The sequence below is a fragment of the Coturnix japonica genome, chromosome 15 (assembly GCF_001577835.2).
Source record: "Coturnix japonica isolate 7356 chromosome 15, Coturnix japonica 2.1, whole genome shotgun sequence".
Classification (NCBI taxonomy): Eukaryota; Metazoa; Chordata; class Aves; order Galliformes; family Phasianidae; genus Coturnix; species Coturnix japonica.
Genome location: NC_029530.1, coordinates 7,692,432 through 7,711,076, shown reverse-complemented (window position 1 = coordinate 7,711,076; position 18,645 = coordinate 7,692,432). Strand labels below are relative to the sequence as shown.

At 35.6% G+C, this 18,645-nt stretch overlaps 2 protein-coding genes across 3 annotated transcripts in view; one reads left to right on the top strand and one right to left on the bottom strand.

The window, feature by feature from the left end:
- Positions 1-14,555, top strand: part of GNAZ (G protein subunit alpha z) — a 35,161-nt gene extending 20,606 nt beyond the window's left edge. For both annotated transcript variants that reach the window (XM_015878221.2, XM_015878222.2), the window contains exon 3: positions 12,440-14,555. In XM_015878221.2, the coding sequence (XP_015733707.1) occupies positions 12,440-12,784 (345 nt within the window). In that variant the 3' untranslated portion in view covers positions 12,785-14,555. The remainder of the gene's footprint in view (positions 1-12,439) is intronic.
- Positions 1-18,546, bottom strand: part of RSPH14 (radial spoke head 14 homolog) — a 53,489-nt gene extending 34,943 nt beyond the window's left edge. The window contains exons 1-3 of the mRNA XM_015878223.2: positions 18,129-18,546; positions 16,916-17,018; positions 16,607-16,725 (exon numbers count right to left, since the gene is read on the bottom strand). Of these exons, the coding sequence (XP_015733709.1) occupies positions 16,607-16,725; positions 16,916-17,018; positions 18,129-18,327 (421 nt within the window). The 5' untranslated portion in view covers positions 18,328-18,546. The remainder of the gene's footprint in view (positions 1-16,606; positions 16,726-16,915; positions 17,019-18,128) is intronic.
- Positions 18,547-18,645: the final 99 nt, after the last annotated feature.

The following is an 18,645-nucleotide window of genomic DNA, read 5'->3' as shown; positions in this document are numbered from 1 at the left end:
GGGTGTAAACTTTTTATAATGTCATGTCTCTAGAAAAACTAGTAAATAATAATTCTGAATTTTAAAGTAGAATAGTGAGAACTCAAATCTTGCATTTGGATGGTGTATGGGAAACTGGTATTCAAAGCCTGAACCTCTGATTAATCAGCTGAGGCAAGTGTTGGGTCAGCTGTGGGAGCACAGGTGAGAGTAATTTAGCTGTGTTCCCAGCAGGGGTGGAGCTTGACTTCACCTCCTCTAGACCTCATTTAAGGGCTGACCAGCACTAAGGCAGCATCTATTGGAGATTGATCCCTGGTGGAGATTGCCTCAGCATTTCCCAATAAGGGCATCCACATTGGTGAGTTTTTTCTTTATTAATAACCTTTTGAATATCTGTTACCGGCTTTGTATTATTCCACCTTACAGATGGTCAGTTTGCTTTTTCTATAGGTCAGATAGCCTATTGTGTATATTCAGTTTTGAGTGTTAAGCTGCAAGTATCTGAACATTCTGGCATTCTTTGCAGAGAGTACAGCAGTCGCTCTCAAGTTCACGTTATGCTAATAAGCACTGCAAATTGTTTATATCTTTGAATAGCAAGACTGAAAAACTCTTATTCTGGAAAAGAATATACCAGATCTAATTTTTTGGAATTCTCATGTAGAAGATAAACTTCTACATCAAGCACTTTAGTCTCTACTAGTAGGCATGGATAATATTGAAGAGAATTTGAATTTATAACAGAGAGCCTCTTCTTTCTTCTAACCCATTCTGGTAATGTTTAAAGTAGCACACTGAGATAAACACTGTCTTTTTATACTATTCTGTAAGGAATTTAGGGAAGAATTTCTAAGGAGTGTAACAGCGTAGATTTGAAGCTGAACTAATGAAGACTCTTTGATATAGTAAGCTAATTTTATTAGAGGTATGTGGCTAATCAAATGCCTATAACTTGAATGAAATGCACAGAAGTGCTGGTGTTTGTATTTCAGCAAGGTATAGAGCCTCTATACAGGGTCTTACAAGTCTCTAGAAAATAAATTAGATCTTATTATGTCACAGAACTTGTCACAGTGGTTTCCATGAGAGCTCAGCCTACTTGTAAATGAAATATCAAGTCCCAGAACATTATAATTACACCAGCGTGCAGAAAAGAGAAGGAAAAATAATGCCCAGACTACAAAATAACAAACAGAACAGACTCCATTAAGCCTACTGCAAAACTTATCTTTGGGTCCATCAAGGAACCTCTCAATTATCTTATAATGTATTTGGAAGGCCCTATGTCATATGCAAATGATTTGAATTTTGAATAGGCTGAGGGGAAGTTGTGATATAGGCCATGTATAACCTTACTAGCACCATTTGTTATCAATGGTAAAAATCCATGTTGGCAAATACAGATTTAGGTGAAACATCTTTCCAACAAACTGAGTCTTCTGGGAATCTGAGAAAAAGACGGACCAAAACTGTGCAGGTATTCTTGCTTTTGTGGTGCCTTTCCATTTCAAGATGTTTCAGAGTGGATTTTGTGTGGGAGCAAAGCCTAGATGACTTCAGAATTCATATGTGTAATCTTTTAGCATTGTGAATTGAATTTTACCCCTGACCTTTTTTCAGTTTAGAAAGTAATAAATATTTTCCCTTGTAAAAGTTTATGTTTACAGAGAAGTATTCAAGGCTTCTGTCCAAGCATGTATATTATAAAGTATGTAAGTATCAGTACAGTACTGAAAATATGCTAAAGAATAACTGCTTAAGATGCGATTTACAATACTTTTCACTGTGTAAGTCTGAGGGCTTATTTTCAGTCATATTATTCACCATAATTATATGCTTCTGATGTAGTTATCCACATAATGAAATGTACAGGACACAATGCTCCTGAATATCCTATGAGCTTCAAGCTCAGAATTGTCTTTAGGAGGAGGGTTAGGGAAATTGTTTAATAAACAGACAGAAGTTACATTGTTGTCACTCAGTTGTTTCATATAATTTCTGTCTGTTTATCAAACACTATCCATAGACCTCAAACTACAAGAAAGGCAAAATCCCCAAACACATTCCAGTGATGCCCATCAGTCTAGAAAGTAGGTAAGCCTTTCTAACAAGAGGGTTAACCTAGCCGTTGGAGACAGCCTACCCAGGCTGACCAAAGGGATATTCCATATCACACTGTGTCATGCTAAACAATATATCTGGGGGGTTGGCTGATGCTTCTTGGAGACTAGCTGGGCATTGGTCATTGGGAGGTAAGAAACTGAATTGTGCATCACTTACCTTGTATATACTATTGTCGTTATCTTCATATTTTTTTATTATTATTGCTATTCTTCCTTTTCTGTCCTACTTAAATGAATTCATCTCAAGCCACAGGATTTATCTTTTTATCGATTTCCTGTCGCATTCCACTAGGGGGAGCGACTGAACGGCTGTGTGCAGTTTAGCTGTCTTACCAGGTTAAACACAGCCCATTACAGGGTGAATAGAAAATAATCATCATAAAGATATTACTACTGATATAACATTGCTTGTAAGCATGTATTAAAATAGTTGTTGTGAACAGCTTTTGTTACTAGTCTGCATACGCAGGACAAAAACTGGGATAAATTAGTAACTTAGAGAACACAAACACATGAGGGGGGAAAAATCAAACAACAAAACATAGTTTCTAGGGGAATTAATTTTCGTTTGCAATAAGGATTTTTTATGAAGTCTTTGAGAGAAATGAGGCTGTTGCAGCTTTCTCTTGCCACAACAGGGAAGGTTTTTCCTGAGTGAATAACCAGCTAAAGGTGGTAGGAACAGAGTCTGATGGATTATTCCTACAGCAGAGGAGCAGAACACACTCAACAACATACATTGTTTAATTTATTTCTAAATGATATGGAAAAGCTGCTGTTCAGTCTGACCTACTACTGATATTTTCAGTGGTATTTTTAGTGATATTTATTTTTCTACACTATGCTTTAATAAGAAATCTGCTTTGTTCTTCTGCTGGAAGACTAAATCCTTGGATAGACTTCTATATTATTATCGTCTCAGGTGATGGTGTTGTACATAAGGAATGGTTTGTTTCTCTGCACACACTTCTCTGGTTTTCATAGTTGTTTTGGATCTTAGTATGGGAGCATGAATGTTGTCTGTGTGTCATGGCACATAGCTACCTGGAGTTACATGTAGAAATCCATATAATACTTTTAAGAAATATATAGCTTGATTTTTACTGTATGGTGGGAAGAGCAATAGAAATGTTTATAAAACAATCTGCAGTTTCACACAGCGTAGAGCAGCATTACAGGGCTTGCTGCCTGAGTATGTCACAGTTCAAAACTGCACAAGTTTAAGAAGCAATATAAGAGTATATCAAGACCTTTTGACTTGAAATTTCAGTTCCAAGTTCAGGTCTTGAAGATGGATTTAAGTACTAGGAAATTATTTCCTCTGAACTTAATTGCATCCCACCATAAATCATCTATTATTCTTAAAACACGAGATACTGGATTAAAGAGATCTGTGTCATTGAATGATGGTTCTTTGCCCTCTTATAGCAAAAAATGGATGAGATAGTATATCCACGTGCTGTGGGGTTTTTTTTGTTTATTTGTTTTGCTGTGTGCTGCCAAGTCTTAATCATGATTCTTGGGTTATAGATTTGAGCATCAAAATGCATTTTTTTAAAAGCTATTAATAGGTTCATTTGAATTTCTAACCTGACAGCCAATGAAGGTGTCCCATGATTATACTTCAGAATTAGCAGATGATGAATAATTCCTCCAATTAATGCCATGAGAACTACTGTCACTAATGTTTTAACTGTTTGATCTAGATATCATCCTTTCTTTCCATTATCAAACAGACTGAAAAAGCCTGCTTTCAATATATGTAGTCCATTCAAGTGTAGTTTTCCTTATTATTAGCTGATTGGTCATATTGTAATTTACAAATAGGAATCAACCCCCAAATAATTGATAATAGTTGAAACAGTATTTAGCCTAAAATCTAGGTAACTGAAATCACCTCTCTAGAAGCAAGAATCTGTAATGCCATCTCTGTTCTGGGGAAGAGGCTTAAGACTAAATCATTTTATATAAGAACGTATGTCATAGGTGTACCACATTTACTTTGGGACAGCCTCGCTCTGAGCATTTTTTTTTTCAGGAACCTCTCCATTTTAACAACCTTATGTTCTCTTCTTTTGCTGTTTCCCTGGTAACATGGCATGGCAAAGTGTCATATCAGTCGACAATGAGCTGAGCTTCAGCTGTGTCCTGCCAAAGCTAGCAATGCTTCCAGCAAGCTGAGCTTTCTCACTGTGACTGTGACATATCAATGAGCACTTCTTTCCATTATTGTTTGCCAGAACCAGTTGGTATTCCATTGCCATAAATGATTATGCAGTAGTTGATAATATTGGGTAGGGATGACATTGGACTTATCAATATAGGCTAAATTTTATAACACCTTTTATTACTAGGTATGGTCAATCCAATAGCGTGAATTCCGGCAGTGACACAGAAGGTGGATCTAGCAGCGGTTTGCTCTGTATGTTTACTGCTCTCCATGGATCAAATGGAAGTAATAATTAGAAATCTAAAACCAAACTAAACCACAAAAAGAAACCTCACTGCAACATATGTGGAATAAGGAAAATTACCATCTGTGTAATATGACTGACATCTAGAAACGCACCTTCCAGGATGAGCAATCTAGCTGTTGCTCTCTAAATCTCCAAACAAATTTACTCAAAATATCTTATTTCCAATAGTTGTTTTATGTCGTGCTGTTCTGCCTGACAACTTCATTGATTTCATTTGGGGTTGCAAAACGGAGACATAAGCCATGATAGATTAAACATACCATTAATGTAATTCAGACTGTGTTCATCAGGCTATAAATGAAGTTCAGCTCAACTAAACCCTTAAGATTTCTGTTGATGAGATGTTGTTGATTCAGTATTGGTATTTATATTTTACACTTCCATTAAAGATCCAAGTTCCCAGAGCTGAGTCCAGAGTTGCAGCAATACAATATAGAAGTATATATGAAAGGATGTGGGTTTATTTTAATAAATTTTCATTATTAAACTTCACAGAAAGGTGCTGTTAAAATAGCTTATCTGTACTCATCAAGCAATAACAGATTTTAAACTTCTCTGTATTATTATGTTCTTCTCTGTGTCATAAAACCCTCATCTCAGCTACTTTCCTGATTGTTCTATCATCATGCGTCAGTGGCTTAATCTTCCTTGATCTGTCTTGCTTTTCTCAGCTCCAGATGCCTATGGCTTAGAAATTGTCTCGAAAGAGTTGTTTATTTAAATACCTTTTGCACTGTGGAAATGTCTCAGGTATTTGTTGCATGCAGAGCTGAAATAATATGTTTAACAGACTTATATATTACCCTATATTGAATGGCATTCAAATAAAGATTTACCAATAAGCATGACAAAAGCCATGCTAATTTCATTGATAAAGGCTAATAATTGTTTTGATGGTTTATAAGCAGTATGCTTAGGTCATCTGCCTTATGCTTTGAGAGTATTTTGGGAGCAACTTCATGCACATAAGTCAGTGCAGTGTTGTTAGTATCTACTACTTGAAGTGATGATGCTGTTATTTTGACATATTGTTTATTTTTGTGTGTGTACTTTAAAATACTAACTATTGACATAGTATTTATTTTAATGGTGTGCTTAAATACTGTCTTTTTTCATAGCTTTTTTTTATTTAATTGTCTTTATACTAGATATAAAATGATTCTCCATGCAATGGCCATTGAAGGACTGGAGCTTACATTTTAAATTAGAAAAGCTAACCTTCTAGGATAGAAATGCCCATTTATTCTATTAGAATAGTTTCAGTGGTGCTCAGTATAAATCCATATATTTCCTTATTCCAATTATATTTTATATGATTCAATGAATGTTAAGGTTTTATGCCTGTTTTAGTACATTAAATATATTCAGAGCTCAAATATAGTATGTGGTAAGATTGTAGTTATTTTGTCAGAAGCTCTTTTTGTATTAAATGTAGTAAGTGAAAGAATAGGAAACCATACAAATGAGATTTAAAAATTAAATAGTATGTAGTTCCTCAATATTCTTTTTCAATTATAAAATAGGATTCTATTAATGTACCCTAAAATTGTATTTTTATATATATCTTGAAAAGTGTTAAGTAACATTCAAAGATTCTGACTAATTGCATTGTTTATAGAAGTATCAGAAGTATCAGCATGACTTAAAGAAGGTAACATTATAGAGTAAAATCAACTGGCACAATAACAAGCAGTGTTGACTAGTTTGCAAATGTTGTAGGTGTTTCTAACATAAGTAGAGAATATGGAAAAATATTCAGTGAAATCCTGCATTTCAAGGTAAAGAAATATCATGGTTTTATGATTTTTGTTATTGGTATTTTGTATCATAACATCATGTAGCGCACTGGGAATTAGAGTTAATGCTCCAGTTCTGTGGATTGGTGATAGTTCCAGGGTACCTTTCACAGAACTGCATCTCCCAGAAGACTGTTCTGATTCCCTTTCCTGTTTAGAAGGAAAGATAAAACTGCTCATGAGTCACAAGGCTTTTCCCCTTTTCTTACTGCTTGTCTCTGCAGTGTGTACTCCCTAGCCGTCTCACCTACAGCATTAGAGTAAGGTCTTTGGTTTGGACACACTCTTCTCATTTTATTTATTATCATCAGTTCCAATTATATTATGTTACCTTGTGTTTCACTATCCTGGTTAGTAAATTGGCTTTTCTCCTTTAGCTTGTTATCCTGTTTTATTTTGAGGCCCATCTCCCTATCTTTTCCCTTTCTTCCTCATCTGGGGTGGGGGTCCATGGATCCTCTCCAACCCATTAGTTACAGAACTAGAATGAACCAGCCCAAAAACCTTGATGAGAAAACAAGAAAATTGCTTTACTTTGTATTTTTTCACCTTGTCCTATTTCTGTTTCATTTGTTTGTGCATTGAGGTAATTATTCCACAACTGTTCTTTAATATTGCAACAGAGTTACAAAAAGGAGTACAGATGTTAAAGAAGAAATCTAAAATCTGATTGTAGCAGGCCTCTTATAAAGAGTTGATAGGTGGTTAAAGCAGGTGTTAGGGTGAAGAGAAGGGAAGCATGCAGATCCCTGACAGCAGACAACATAGAGCCATTGCTAGGTGATCTCAGGAAAACACCTTCAAGTTTTCAAATAGACAGCCTCCATTGGTGCAAGAGAAAATAGTAATGTAGGCTGTTTCTTCACCAGATTTATTTGCAAAGTATGAAGAAATCCTGTTGGTTGTGTGGGTGGAAGAGAGGAAGGAATTTTTTTTTCCCCTGTGCTTTGATGACTATTTACATGATACAGTTATCCCCACACTGTACAACATAGCAGAGACCTGATTTTAATCTTATTAAGTTTACTGTGTAAGCTTCATGCATGGCTTAGCAATAGCTTGATGTTAGCATAGCCTCAGCAACAAGTCTAATTTAGCCCCAAAATTCTTTTTTTTCCTTTCTTTCTCCTGTACTGCTTACTGATATTCTCCAAAATGAGCTTTGTTTTTCCTTTTTTCTGGATCAGTTTACCAGTCTCATTTGCAGTGTGGCCTCATGAAGAACAACATATGTGATGGCATAACAGAGGGATGTTCAAAAGTGCTGTACAAGTCGGGTAATTTTTGAATTTCATGGCAATGTCCAGCATACTAGGGAGCTATGGCCTAATACTTTGGCAATTACAGTTTGTTATTGCTTAGCAACTGGCCTAATATTAAATATTTATCCACAGAATGTTTCCAGTGTCCTTGTGATATGAGAATAATTTATATCATAGCATGAAAACAAGGATCTTGAAGCAAATTCATGTGTCCTTGGTAAGGAACAGCTGTGACTGCAGCTAGATTTTAGCACAGAGAATTTAAACATCATGTATCTGTATTTCAAAGTTAAAGTGCTAAATTTCATCTCCAAAGCTAAAAAATTAAGTATAATGTCAAAGACAATGGAAATGTTAGAGGAAATTCTGGAAAATATTTAACAAGTAGTAATTAGAAGGCAAATTTAAAAAACTATTTTCAATCTCTACTGCATCTCTGATATGTTGGGCCTCAACATAATAAAACAGGAGGCATTACTTTCAGAGCAGCCCTCATATATCTTTGCAATTCCAGGGGAGAAAATGGTGTTGTAAGTTGTAAAATGAAAGAAATGGTAGTATACAATGGAAAATAATTATTCAGTCGTTTCTCAGTCAAGTTGAAAAATACCATTTTATAAAAATATTAGAGGCTTAAATTGTATTTTCACCTTCATCCTGTTATCCTGCTTAAACAGCTCTTGCTGTTTTAATCTTCAGTCAAGACTGGAGCTATTACTACCCTGAGTGTAATTATAGCTTCTATATATAAGTAGAGGAAAGAGAGAAACTGTAGAATACTGAGTGTTCACATTTCTGTACTACACAGTCACAAAATAAGCTATACACTTCAGCAACTGTTAGATACCACCCTCTCTCCTCCTCTAACATTGCAAAAGATTGACATCTATTGAAAACAAACAAACAAAAATAAACCTGGCCTGAGACTAGAGTTCAGCTGTACACTGTTTCATGATGGTTGTAAAGAGTTCCTTTAATAAATTCCCTTTGAGCTGTTAGTTAAATGAAAGTTGGATGGAGGTTAAAAGGAGTTTGCTCAGTTTGCTCCTGAGTAAAAATGCAGCTTTTCAAAAATATTACCAGTCCTATTACACACGAGAAGTTTAGCACAAAAAGATCACAGTGAATCAAAGAAATGTCACCCTCTGAGAATACCATCATTCTGAGAATACAAAAGCCATTCTGTGCTCAAATGGTACAATTTCTTCCTCAAAACATGAATATTTAAAATAGAAAAGTGCATTGGCAGAAACACTGACAATGTGAGTAAATGAAGAGAGAACTTTAAGAATGGTTTTTGTTTTTTTTTGAAAAGTACCCTTAGTTAAAGAAAATTCTACAAAGTCTCAATTTTTGAGAACCTCACTGATAATATTGAAGCTTAGTTCTGCCTAAATAAAGACTGCAAAATTGCCATCCTAAAGCGTATTTCATATCAAGGTGCAAATCAGTGCTCAGCCCATTTATTAAATGCATGGTCTGAGATTAAGTTGGAGGGGAAAAAAAGTGTTTGAATATGAAAAGGGAAAGGAGAGCTTGTCATAGAGTGTGTAAATAAGTAAATATATAAATGCAAATATATACAAATGCCCACTTTAAATTGGAAAAATTTAAATGCAGCTTATGTAATTTCCATTGGTCTGCTCAAACATCATATTTATAAAATGATTTTCACTTTAAAGAAATTTACTTTGGGTTTAAAGTTTTAATATATTGGCTGTTGAGAGCAGCTAAAGTATTACTGTCTTAAGAACCATTGCATTTATTATTGGAGAAAACATCTTTTAGTTGAAATGTGATCATTTGTATAACATGTGCTTCTACTGCAAGTTTCGGTCATTTCCTCTTCCCTAGAGAAATATTTCTACTTCCAATGTGAAAATCTTAGAAGCTTTTTATTTCTTGTTACTCAGGGAAATCTTGCACTCCAAATAACATAAATCTGATCTAGAGACAAGCCAGGAATTTACCTGTTACTCCTGCTCTCCCTGTGAAGATCTGCTTATTTTCTCTAGAATACATCCACTTAGGCATATGCATAGTATGGACTATCATTAGGGAGACCTGATCACCCTCTAATGGTACCAAATTTTACAAGCGTGGTTTTTCATCTGTAAAGTACAAGTTTTGAAGAAGAAACGTAGCCAGAAGAATGAAGTTAGGAACACATTTAGATTGTGAAACGGCATGGATATAGCATGAGGTGGAGTAGAACTTAAGTGATCTGGTGAAATAAAATAAATAAGAGTGTGTAAGAGACAGAATAGTGTTGTTATAACCTTATTTTTAACTTCTTGTTTCTGTACATTTTGATTCAGGCTCTTTAGCAATGTTAATTTTTCCACAGGTTTTCCAGCCCTGTTCAATGAATATAATGGATTTTCTGTGATTAATGAGAGCGTATATGATAAATAAGACTGTCAGTTGTAGTAATACTGCCATCATCTATTTCAGAGGGAGGAAAATACGAGATGAATGAAGCATGGGATTATAGGAAAACAGAACGTGTGTATGATTAAAGAAGCTGAGTGCCACTGAATAACAGTACTAGATGTCTGTGTGGGTCTGCGGTCCTTTTTGGTTGCAAATCAGTTTTTTAAATGAACGCTATTATGAGTAGTTCGAAACACTTAATTTTCTCTAAGGTACCTAATCTGATACCTTGTGATTTGATTTGTAGAAGGTCTGGTTACTCAGAGCTACAGCAGGTATTGGTGAGAACTTTAAAAACCTATTAAGACTTTGTTAAATAAAGAAATGAGTGTGCTGAGAAAATAGGTTTTAAGCGCCTAAACTGAGTATCTAGAATTACTGGGTCTCTTCTATACTAATTTCTCATTGTGTATTTTATACATTGTTGTTAGCAGTACCTCTTAATCTGACAACATGCTGGGAAAACAAATGTAGCCAATGAAATACTCAGATACAATAATTATAAGCTTGAGAAGAAACTAGTAATTCTGTCCCTTCAGCAGCTCATAAATAGTAATTTTATAGTGAAGTATAGATGTATAGACTGAGTAGTGACAGTAAAGGAAAATATTGACTAGCATATGTAGAAAAAAGTGCATTCATTCAAACACGTGAGTTACATGAATAATGCTACATTGGAAATGATGATTTCAGCATTTGACATTTGAGCGTTTAATTTTACAACCTTTATATTTTCTAGTTTACATCCTTGCTTTATATTCTCTTGCAAGTTCTTTTGAGTTCTATAGTAACTTCCTTTTCTCCTTGAAATTGTAATTATTTTTAGAAATGCATAAAATGTAGATGATATATCATAATTTTATCTCATTCTCTCTTTATGGCATATTGTATAGTTCTGTGTATTTATGTTTTGTGGTGGTCACTAATTCCTGGGAAGTTATTTCATATTTTGTGATTTTAAAAAGTGTTATTTTTCGTGCTAAACTGGACAGGAAAATACATTGTTGAACAGCCAGTATAAAGTGGACTTCTAACATGATCTATGATTGTAAACCTACAGCTCTGTTTTGAGGAGTTATTATAATAGATTTTCTATGTAAAATAGTGTATGGGGGGGTCATTCTTTAGGTTTTCTGTCAAATATGAGTTATTAAATATACTTGCTTTTTGTATTTTTTTTTTCCAGAGACTGTCATTATGATAAAGTTCTTTGCTATAAATAATATTTAAAGTTTTGTTTTTCTTACCAGTATGTTATGTAGCATACTACTTCCATAATTCTAACTATTCCTGGAGAAAGTAGTGTGATTCTCTTATATAGGCGAGGCATTATTTCACTTCATTTAAGGCAAACAGTTGCTTTGGTGACAGACCTTAGGGCTACTCTAAGGTGAAGTGAGCCTGACAAAATGAAGCAGTCGAGAATGGGTATTCAGAGAGGCCACAACTACATTCTTTGGCTATTTCCCTTTCATCCTACATCATCAACAGAATAGTGACAGCTAAGTGTAGCTCTTTCTAGCAGAAAAATAACCCTTGTACTTAAATTCTTCCCTTTGGGATAAAAAGTTTGAGATCTGCATAAAACTGAATACAAAAAATTGTCTTCTCATTTATGGTTTGAATGATAAATATGTTCTTATGATTCACAGAATTAAAGATTGGCCAGATGTGATCTCTGAAGATCATTTATTATCCCATCCCAGCTGAAGCTGGACTATTGCCAACAGTAAATCAGGCCAGATCAACTCTATCAAGTTGAGGGGAGAAAACAAGTACAGATGGGGGTTTCACAAAACATTGAGTCTTCTAGTTATTTTTTTCCTCTAAATTCTAATCTAAATCTTCCAAGCTGCAATTAGTGTTCACTGCTACATGATACTTCATGTGATACTGATGATAAGAATTTATCTTCATCATCTTTGTAACTATGCTTCAAATAATTGAAGGGTTTTATTAGATCAACCCTTAGTCTCTTCTTAACCAGTCTAAATAAGACAAATTCCCTTATCTTCTCTTTGTAGTTCAGTGCAGTGTTTAGTTACTTGCTGCTTAAGCTCAGAGGGCTAAGATACTAAACTTAAATGTCTCACATGATCACGTCCAGTGGATTCAGCTGTATTTTGCCCTCATAATAGTAAATTTTTTAAAAAAATATTAAAAATAATAAGTGCCAGACTGTAGAAAAGTGTATCAAAATGAGTGAATTAAGGTTCCTAAAGTTTCTTGCTCAGGTAAGATGAACAGTCACCAAATAGAATAAATGTTCCTTCTACAAGCACATTTTGCTCATTAATTGAAATAATAATAATATATTGTGTGCTATCACTGAAATGCTATTTACCCCGTTGTTTTCTCACTTACAGAGTCGAATGGCAGAAAGTTTGCGCCTCTTTGATTCCATCTGCAACAACAACTGGTTTATCAACACTTCCCTCATCCTTTTTTTGAATAAGAAAGATCTGCTGGCAGAAAAAATCCGACGCATCCCCTTAACAGTCTGCTTTCCTGAATACAAAGGCCAAAACACGTATGAGGAGGCAGCAGTCTACATCCAGCGCCAGTTTGAGGACTTAAATCGCAACAAGGAGACCAAGGAGATCTACTCGCACTTCACCTGCGCCACTGATACCAAGAACGTCCAGTTTGTCTTTGATGCCGTGACAGACGTCATCATTCAGAACAATCTCAAATACATTGGCCTCTGCTAAGATTCCTTGGGCTAATCTGTTTTGCTGAAGTAATTGAAAAAGAGGCTAACCATTTCCACTTCTTGTGGAAACAATGGGGCATTGCTTAGTAGCCCAAGGAGAGAAAAGGGGAAAACTGATGTATGTACACAGTTCCTCTTATGCCCCGCTAGCCTGTTACACAATTTTTCACAAATGTATGTTGTGGAGAGTGAAAGACTCCTCTCCAAAAAAATCACACACACATAAAAAATATTTATTTATTAATGCTCCCAAATGGAAAACAAAACACAAAAAATCCAGACAAAATCAGCAAAAGATATTGAGGCCTAACACTGTGGAGATGTTTTCACCACAGTCACTGCACTTTTATTCCATTTGTTTCATTCTGTTTCCTACAGTGGAGGTGTTATCATGTTCTATGTAAGAAATAATCATCCAGTTGTCCTAAAATTTTACTAACGTGAAGATGTAAAGATGGTGAATGATAGATGAACTCATTTGCATGGTATGAAGCAGAATGATTGTGTTGGGGTGAATAACTAGTTCAAATCAAAAGATACAGAACGGGAGTGCTTATGTGAAATACAACTTAAAGATTTAGAGAATGGACATGTACCCTCAATACTGGTACACACAGCCAAACTATATACACATGCATCAGGTATGCACATGCACATAACTCACAGCATATGCTGTGCACACACTTCTGCTGTATTCTTTCATGGACAACTTGCCTTTTTAAGGAATTGTTGGTGCACAACTGTTCGGTGATTTCCAAACTGACTATCAGACCTTTCTGCTGTTTAAGGCTTCAAAATATGCAGCAAAACTACAAAAAAAGGAATCAATGAATAGGCCAAATTAAGGTCAGTGTTTCTTCTACTGAGAAGGAGTTTTCTACATCAAAACGGTCTTCTTTTACATCTTTTTTTGCCAAATCTTGTGGTGTTTCACACACACACAAAACAACAAAAAAGCAAACCAACAAAAAAAGTCAACCAAAAAACAACGTTCTATACTTAAGAAGTAGGTTAGTGTTCCTTTTTTAATACAGATAAAAAATAAATCACAAAGCAGTTTTTAAAATTATTGTTGTAGTGTCTGGACTGCTGAACGTGAAAGTTGCCAATGGACAATTCTGTTCCACTGCTCCAAATACATTCTGGGAATTGTAATGTTGTAACAAACTTCCCAAGAAGCAGGAGCCATGGTGATTGTGTAGTGTATAGCCTCAAAAGTCTTTTTTTGTTGAGTTTTTAATTATTTAAAAAAATGTTATGTATTATTAGAAGGTTAAAGATGAGCGATATGAACAATAACTAAATGTCTTGATATTTCAATTTAATAATTTAAATTATTTACAGTTTAGTGAAGTCAAGAAATCTGAAGAGATACATTCCTCAGCTCCAGGTTTCATCTCATAAAGAAACACTACTGGATGGAGTAACATTCCAGCAAAGGTTTGAATGCGTAAGAAACTATGTGGGACTATACTGGAAAATCGCAAATGGATCAGTTGATTCTTTCCCCTGCCATAGAAAAGACTTCTTAAAAGCTTCAGTGTAAAGTTGGTGTGTAAATATATGTTTGATAATTGTAAAGCACATATGTACACAGAGACACAGACACACATGCAACACTGGAAAATATCCTTCTACTTTTGTTCCCCCTATGTACTATGATTAGTGCAAGAAATCTCAGCCAAGGGCTCTCAGAAATTTAAAACAAAATTATTAATAACATCAACATTTAAACTGTCCACTTAAAAAATAAATAATTCAAATGATAATGTATTTGTCTATAGTGTGTTCCTTATTTAATATCATGATATAGCAGTTACTTAATTGAGTAATGTTATGATGCATTTGTAACAGACTGTTGAGTTTTGTTAATTGGTTCCAGATTGTTTGGTTCAATTTATTCAACAACATTCAGGAAATTTATATCTTAAGCAATTACATTTGACCAACTTGATAAGTTTCAAGGGATGTCTTCCCCTGTAATTTCTTCAAAAATTATTACTGCCTGTTGTTAGATGTTTTTGGGAGATGGTTAGTAGCAATTTTAGAAGCCATAGATCAAGATTAAGAAGAAGCAACAGGAAAGAAAATTGAGAGAACTGTCATAGTGTTTGCATTTTAAATTGCTTTCTCTTACGTAATATACTTTTATTAGCTTATTGTGCAAATTGTGGAAATGATCTACAATGAGCCTGAACTTTCTTTTCCCATTAATGGACTGTGAGATTATTTGCCTCTTTCACCTCTAGCTTTCATAGTACAGTGGCCATTTCAGACTGGTGAAAGAAGTGACAAGAAAATACTGGCTTTTATTAGAAAACAGCTTCAAGATAAGAAAGCTGACTGAAAAAAAGCAAACAAAAAACATAGTTATTAAGTTTGAAGAGAGTAAGAAATACTTTATAAATTAAAAGAAATATATTATTCAGTTGAGAAGGTCCATGTAAGTACTTGATGTTCTAAGTAATTCTTGGCTACTCTTTTCTATCTGAAGAATTTAAGGTGTTAAATTGTTTTACATAGAAATCAAATAATTTTATGTTCCCATTGTGTAAGAAGACTGAGGTGTGGGGAGGTTAAAAACAAAAGTCTGTATCCAAGACAGGCCCTGAAATGAAACCCCTTAGCTCTCAGCCTTCCACCTGGAAGAAGGATGCAATTAAATTTCAACTATTTCCTCAGCTCTCAGGTTTATCAGTGATGCAGTGAAAAAAGAACTGTATTGATAAAGCTGGAATGTCACTTTACCTGGACAACAATGACATTCATAGAAGAGATGTTCCATCTGCTGCAATAAGAATACCACCTGTCCTTCCATTACTTGCATTTCATACAACAAAACAGGTTTCAAAGGGAAAATGATATCTTTAAACAGTCCTTATTCATAGATCTGATTGATTATGATTTTGTAAATGTATAATATTGGAGACAGCGAAGGTCAGTAAAGAAGGAGAAACTTTAATCTTTTGGACTCCTCCAAAATTGAGGTTTTGGTAAGCTTCCAAAATCCAGTGTCATCCAATCCACCTCAACTTTTGTCTAAAAGGATTAAGTACTCTTAAAAGACAGATAAGATTATAGCTAAGAATGCAGCTAAGAACTATTAGATATTCCTAGTACTGAACACATCTTGGGCAAAATACTTTTTCCTTTCATGGCTTTTTTTTTATTTATTTGGTTTTTTTTTTAATGTTCAGCACAGACTGAACATCAAAGCTTATTACTGAATTATGGATTTGTATGGGAAATTGGTAATCACAGCCTGAGCCTCTGATTAATCAGCTGAGGCAAGTGTTGGGTCAGCTGTGGGAGCACAGGTGAGAGTAATTCAGCTGTGCTCCCGGAACGGGTGGAGCTTGACTCCACCTCCTGTAGACCTCATTTAAGGGCTGACCACCACTAAGGCAGCATCTCTTGGAGGTTGCTCCTTGGTGGAGATTGCCTCAGCGCTTCCCAGCACACCGTAAGGCTTCCATTGGGTGAGTTTTTCCTGTAAATAACCTTTTGGATATTTACTACCGTCTTTTCATTATTGTCACCGTACAGGAGGTTTGCAAGTACAAGAATAACCACTGTAAAATAATTGTTAATAATTACTACTGATCTGTATAAAACAAACAAACAAAATCAATAAGATTTATTTGTTTCTATTAAGTTTTTACTTTCTCTAAGTTTCTGTTATGATCTACATAGTCACAGGGTAATATCTATCTGTTTGCACAGGTGCAAGACAGAGTTCTTTAAAGGCAGAGAGATGAAAGCACACTAACATCATCTGTTTTACCCTCTTGAATAATTAATTACTAAAAAATCCCCCTACCTTCATGTAACCTGGCCATCATGTCAAGCACTTGATGGGTGTTCTTCCGACATATGTCTTCTGGGTCATCCAAAAGTTTAGTGAGGGCAGGTATTACTGTATTTTGTATCAAACTTTGCCTATAAACATTGGAGAACAGATTTAACTAAGCATAATATAACTCAAATATTTGACAGGTGCATAATTCATTAAATAATTTTATTTTCATTGCTTCTAACTTGCAAGATCTTAGAAATTCTGTTTTTGTTTCTCTCAAAAACTTCTTTATTGCTTCCTATACCATTCAGTAAATGCTGTAAGTATTCCTACCTGCCAACATTATGCATTGCCATTATGTAGAGAATTTCTGTTGTCTTCTGTCGGACAGTTCTGTCATGATGTGGTAGCAAGGTCTTCAAGTTCTCCACAAAACCTGGGGGACACAACCATTGATTTTAGTATTTTTAACTTCAGCATTAGTATGAAAGTGCAATGCTCCTTTCTACCTCACAATTTCAAGTCCAAGCTATATGATTTTTCTTCTTGTCCTAGGGGTGAAATTCTCAGTGTCATACTGCAAGTCTAGCAGAAATTTAAAGGCCTACTGCCAAAAATGCCCTGTTGTCAATTCTGAAGCATATTCATATTAGAATAAAAACATATCCATCAACCCCACATAGTAGTCTGATTTGACAGCTGATGAGAATAATGGAAAGTTCCCATTGAATTAGGCTTGCATTGGGTAATACTGGAAACAAGTTGCTGAGTTCTGTACCAGGTTATGTCCTAAACTTACTAAGAGTTAGAAAGTTATATAACTCTAAAAGAAAGGTATACTGATGCCAGTAGTGCTGCTACTGTTTTAGGGTAAAACCATTCTCTGTTGTCCAATCGCCATCTGCTCATGTAAAAAGTCTCTCTTCTGTTTGGAAGCTTCCTTTGAGTCTTGGAAGTTGGCAATGAGGTCTCCCCACAGCCTTGTCTTCTCCAGCCTGAACAAGCTCCATCCCCTTAGCCCCTCTTTAAAGAGGTAGGTTGGTGTTTTGTTTTTTAATTGTAATATAATATTTGTATGGGAAATTGGTAATCACAGCCTGAGCCTCTGATTAATCATCTGAGGCAAGTGTTGGGTCAGCTGTGGGAGCACAGGTGAGAGTAATTTAGCTGTGCTTCCAGAAGGGATGGAGCTTGACTCCACCTCCTGTAGACCTCATTTGAGGGCTGACCACCACTAAGGCAGCATCTCTTGGAGATCGCTCCCTGGTGGAGATTGCCTCAGTGTTTCCTAGCAAAGACATCCATATTGGTGAGTTTTTCCCTATAAATAACCTTTTGAATATCTATTACCATCTTTGCCTTATTCCGCCATATGTATTCTTTACCTTTTTATGCTTCAAAACAAGTGCAGGTTAAAATCAAGCTATTCTCTTGGCCATTTCCTTTCATGAATTATATTGCAGGGGTAAAAACAGGACAACAAAACACAACACATCACTCTCTGTTGCCACCACTGTGTCACGGCTTATGGCAGCAAAGCACTTACCTATCTGGACTGCCTGGTAGATGTTTTCTGGGTCATGGAGCAGATCACAGAGTGCCGCCAATGCCCGTTGCTGAGTCAGCACCTCAGGAGCTTGTATCTCTCTGTTCAGTTTAGGAAGAGCAAGCCTCCCAAATGCAACAGGAGCTTTTGTTGGATCTATATCAGGGGGAAGCTTGGCTGAGATACGAGTGCTTGCCATCCCTAATGTGTCTGGGAAGAATTATGCTTAAAAAAATTACTGCAAACTGACTCCACTTGGTGACTGATGTACCAATTAGCATTAAACTGAACGGTCCTCTGTCCCTTCAAAGCTCACTTCTAGCACACGTGAGGTTTTAGGAAGCTGTGAAAGAAGAAACGACCGTATAATCATAGACGCCCGTCTCAGCCCGAGCCCTGGTTGCTTCTCAACGGCCCCTGTTCGTTCGCGTTCTGGTTACCGCAGCAACCCGCAATTTGCGTAAGCACCGCTGTGAATAAAAACAGGCCCCATGCTCCTTTCCTCTACCGTTTCCAG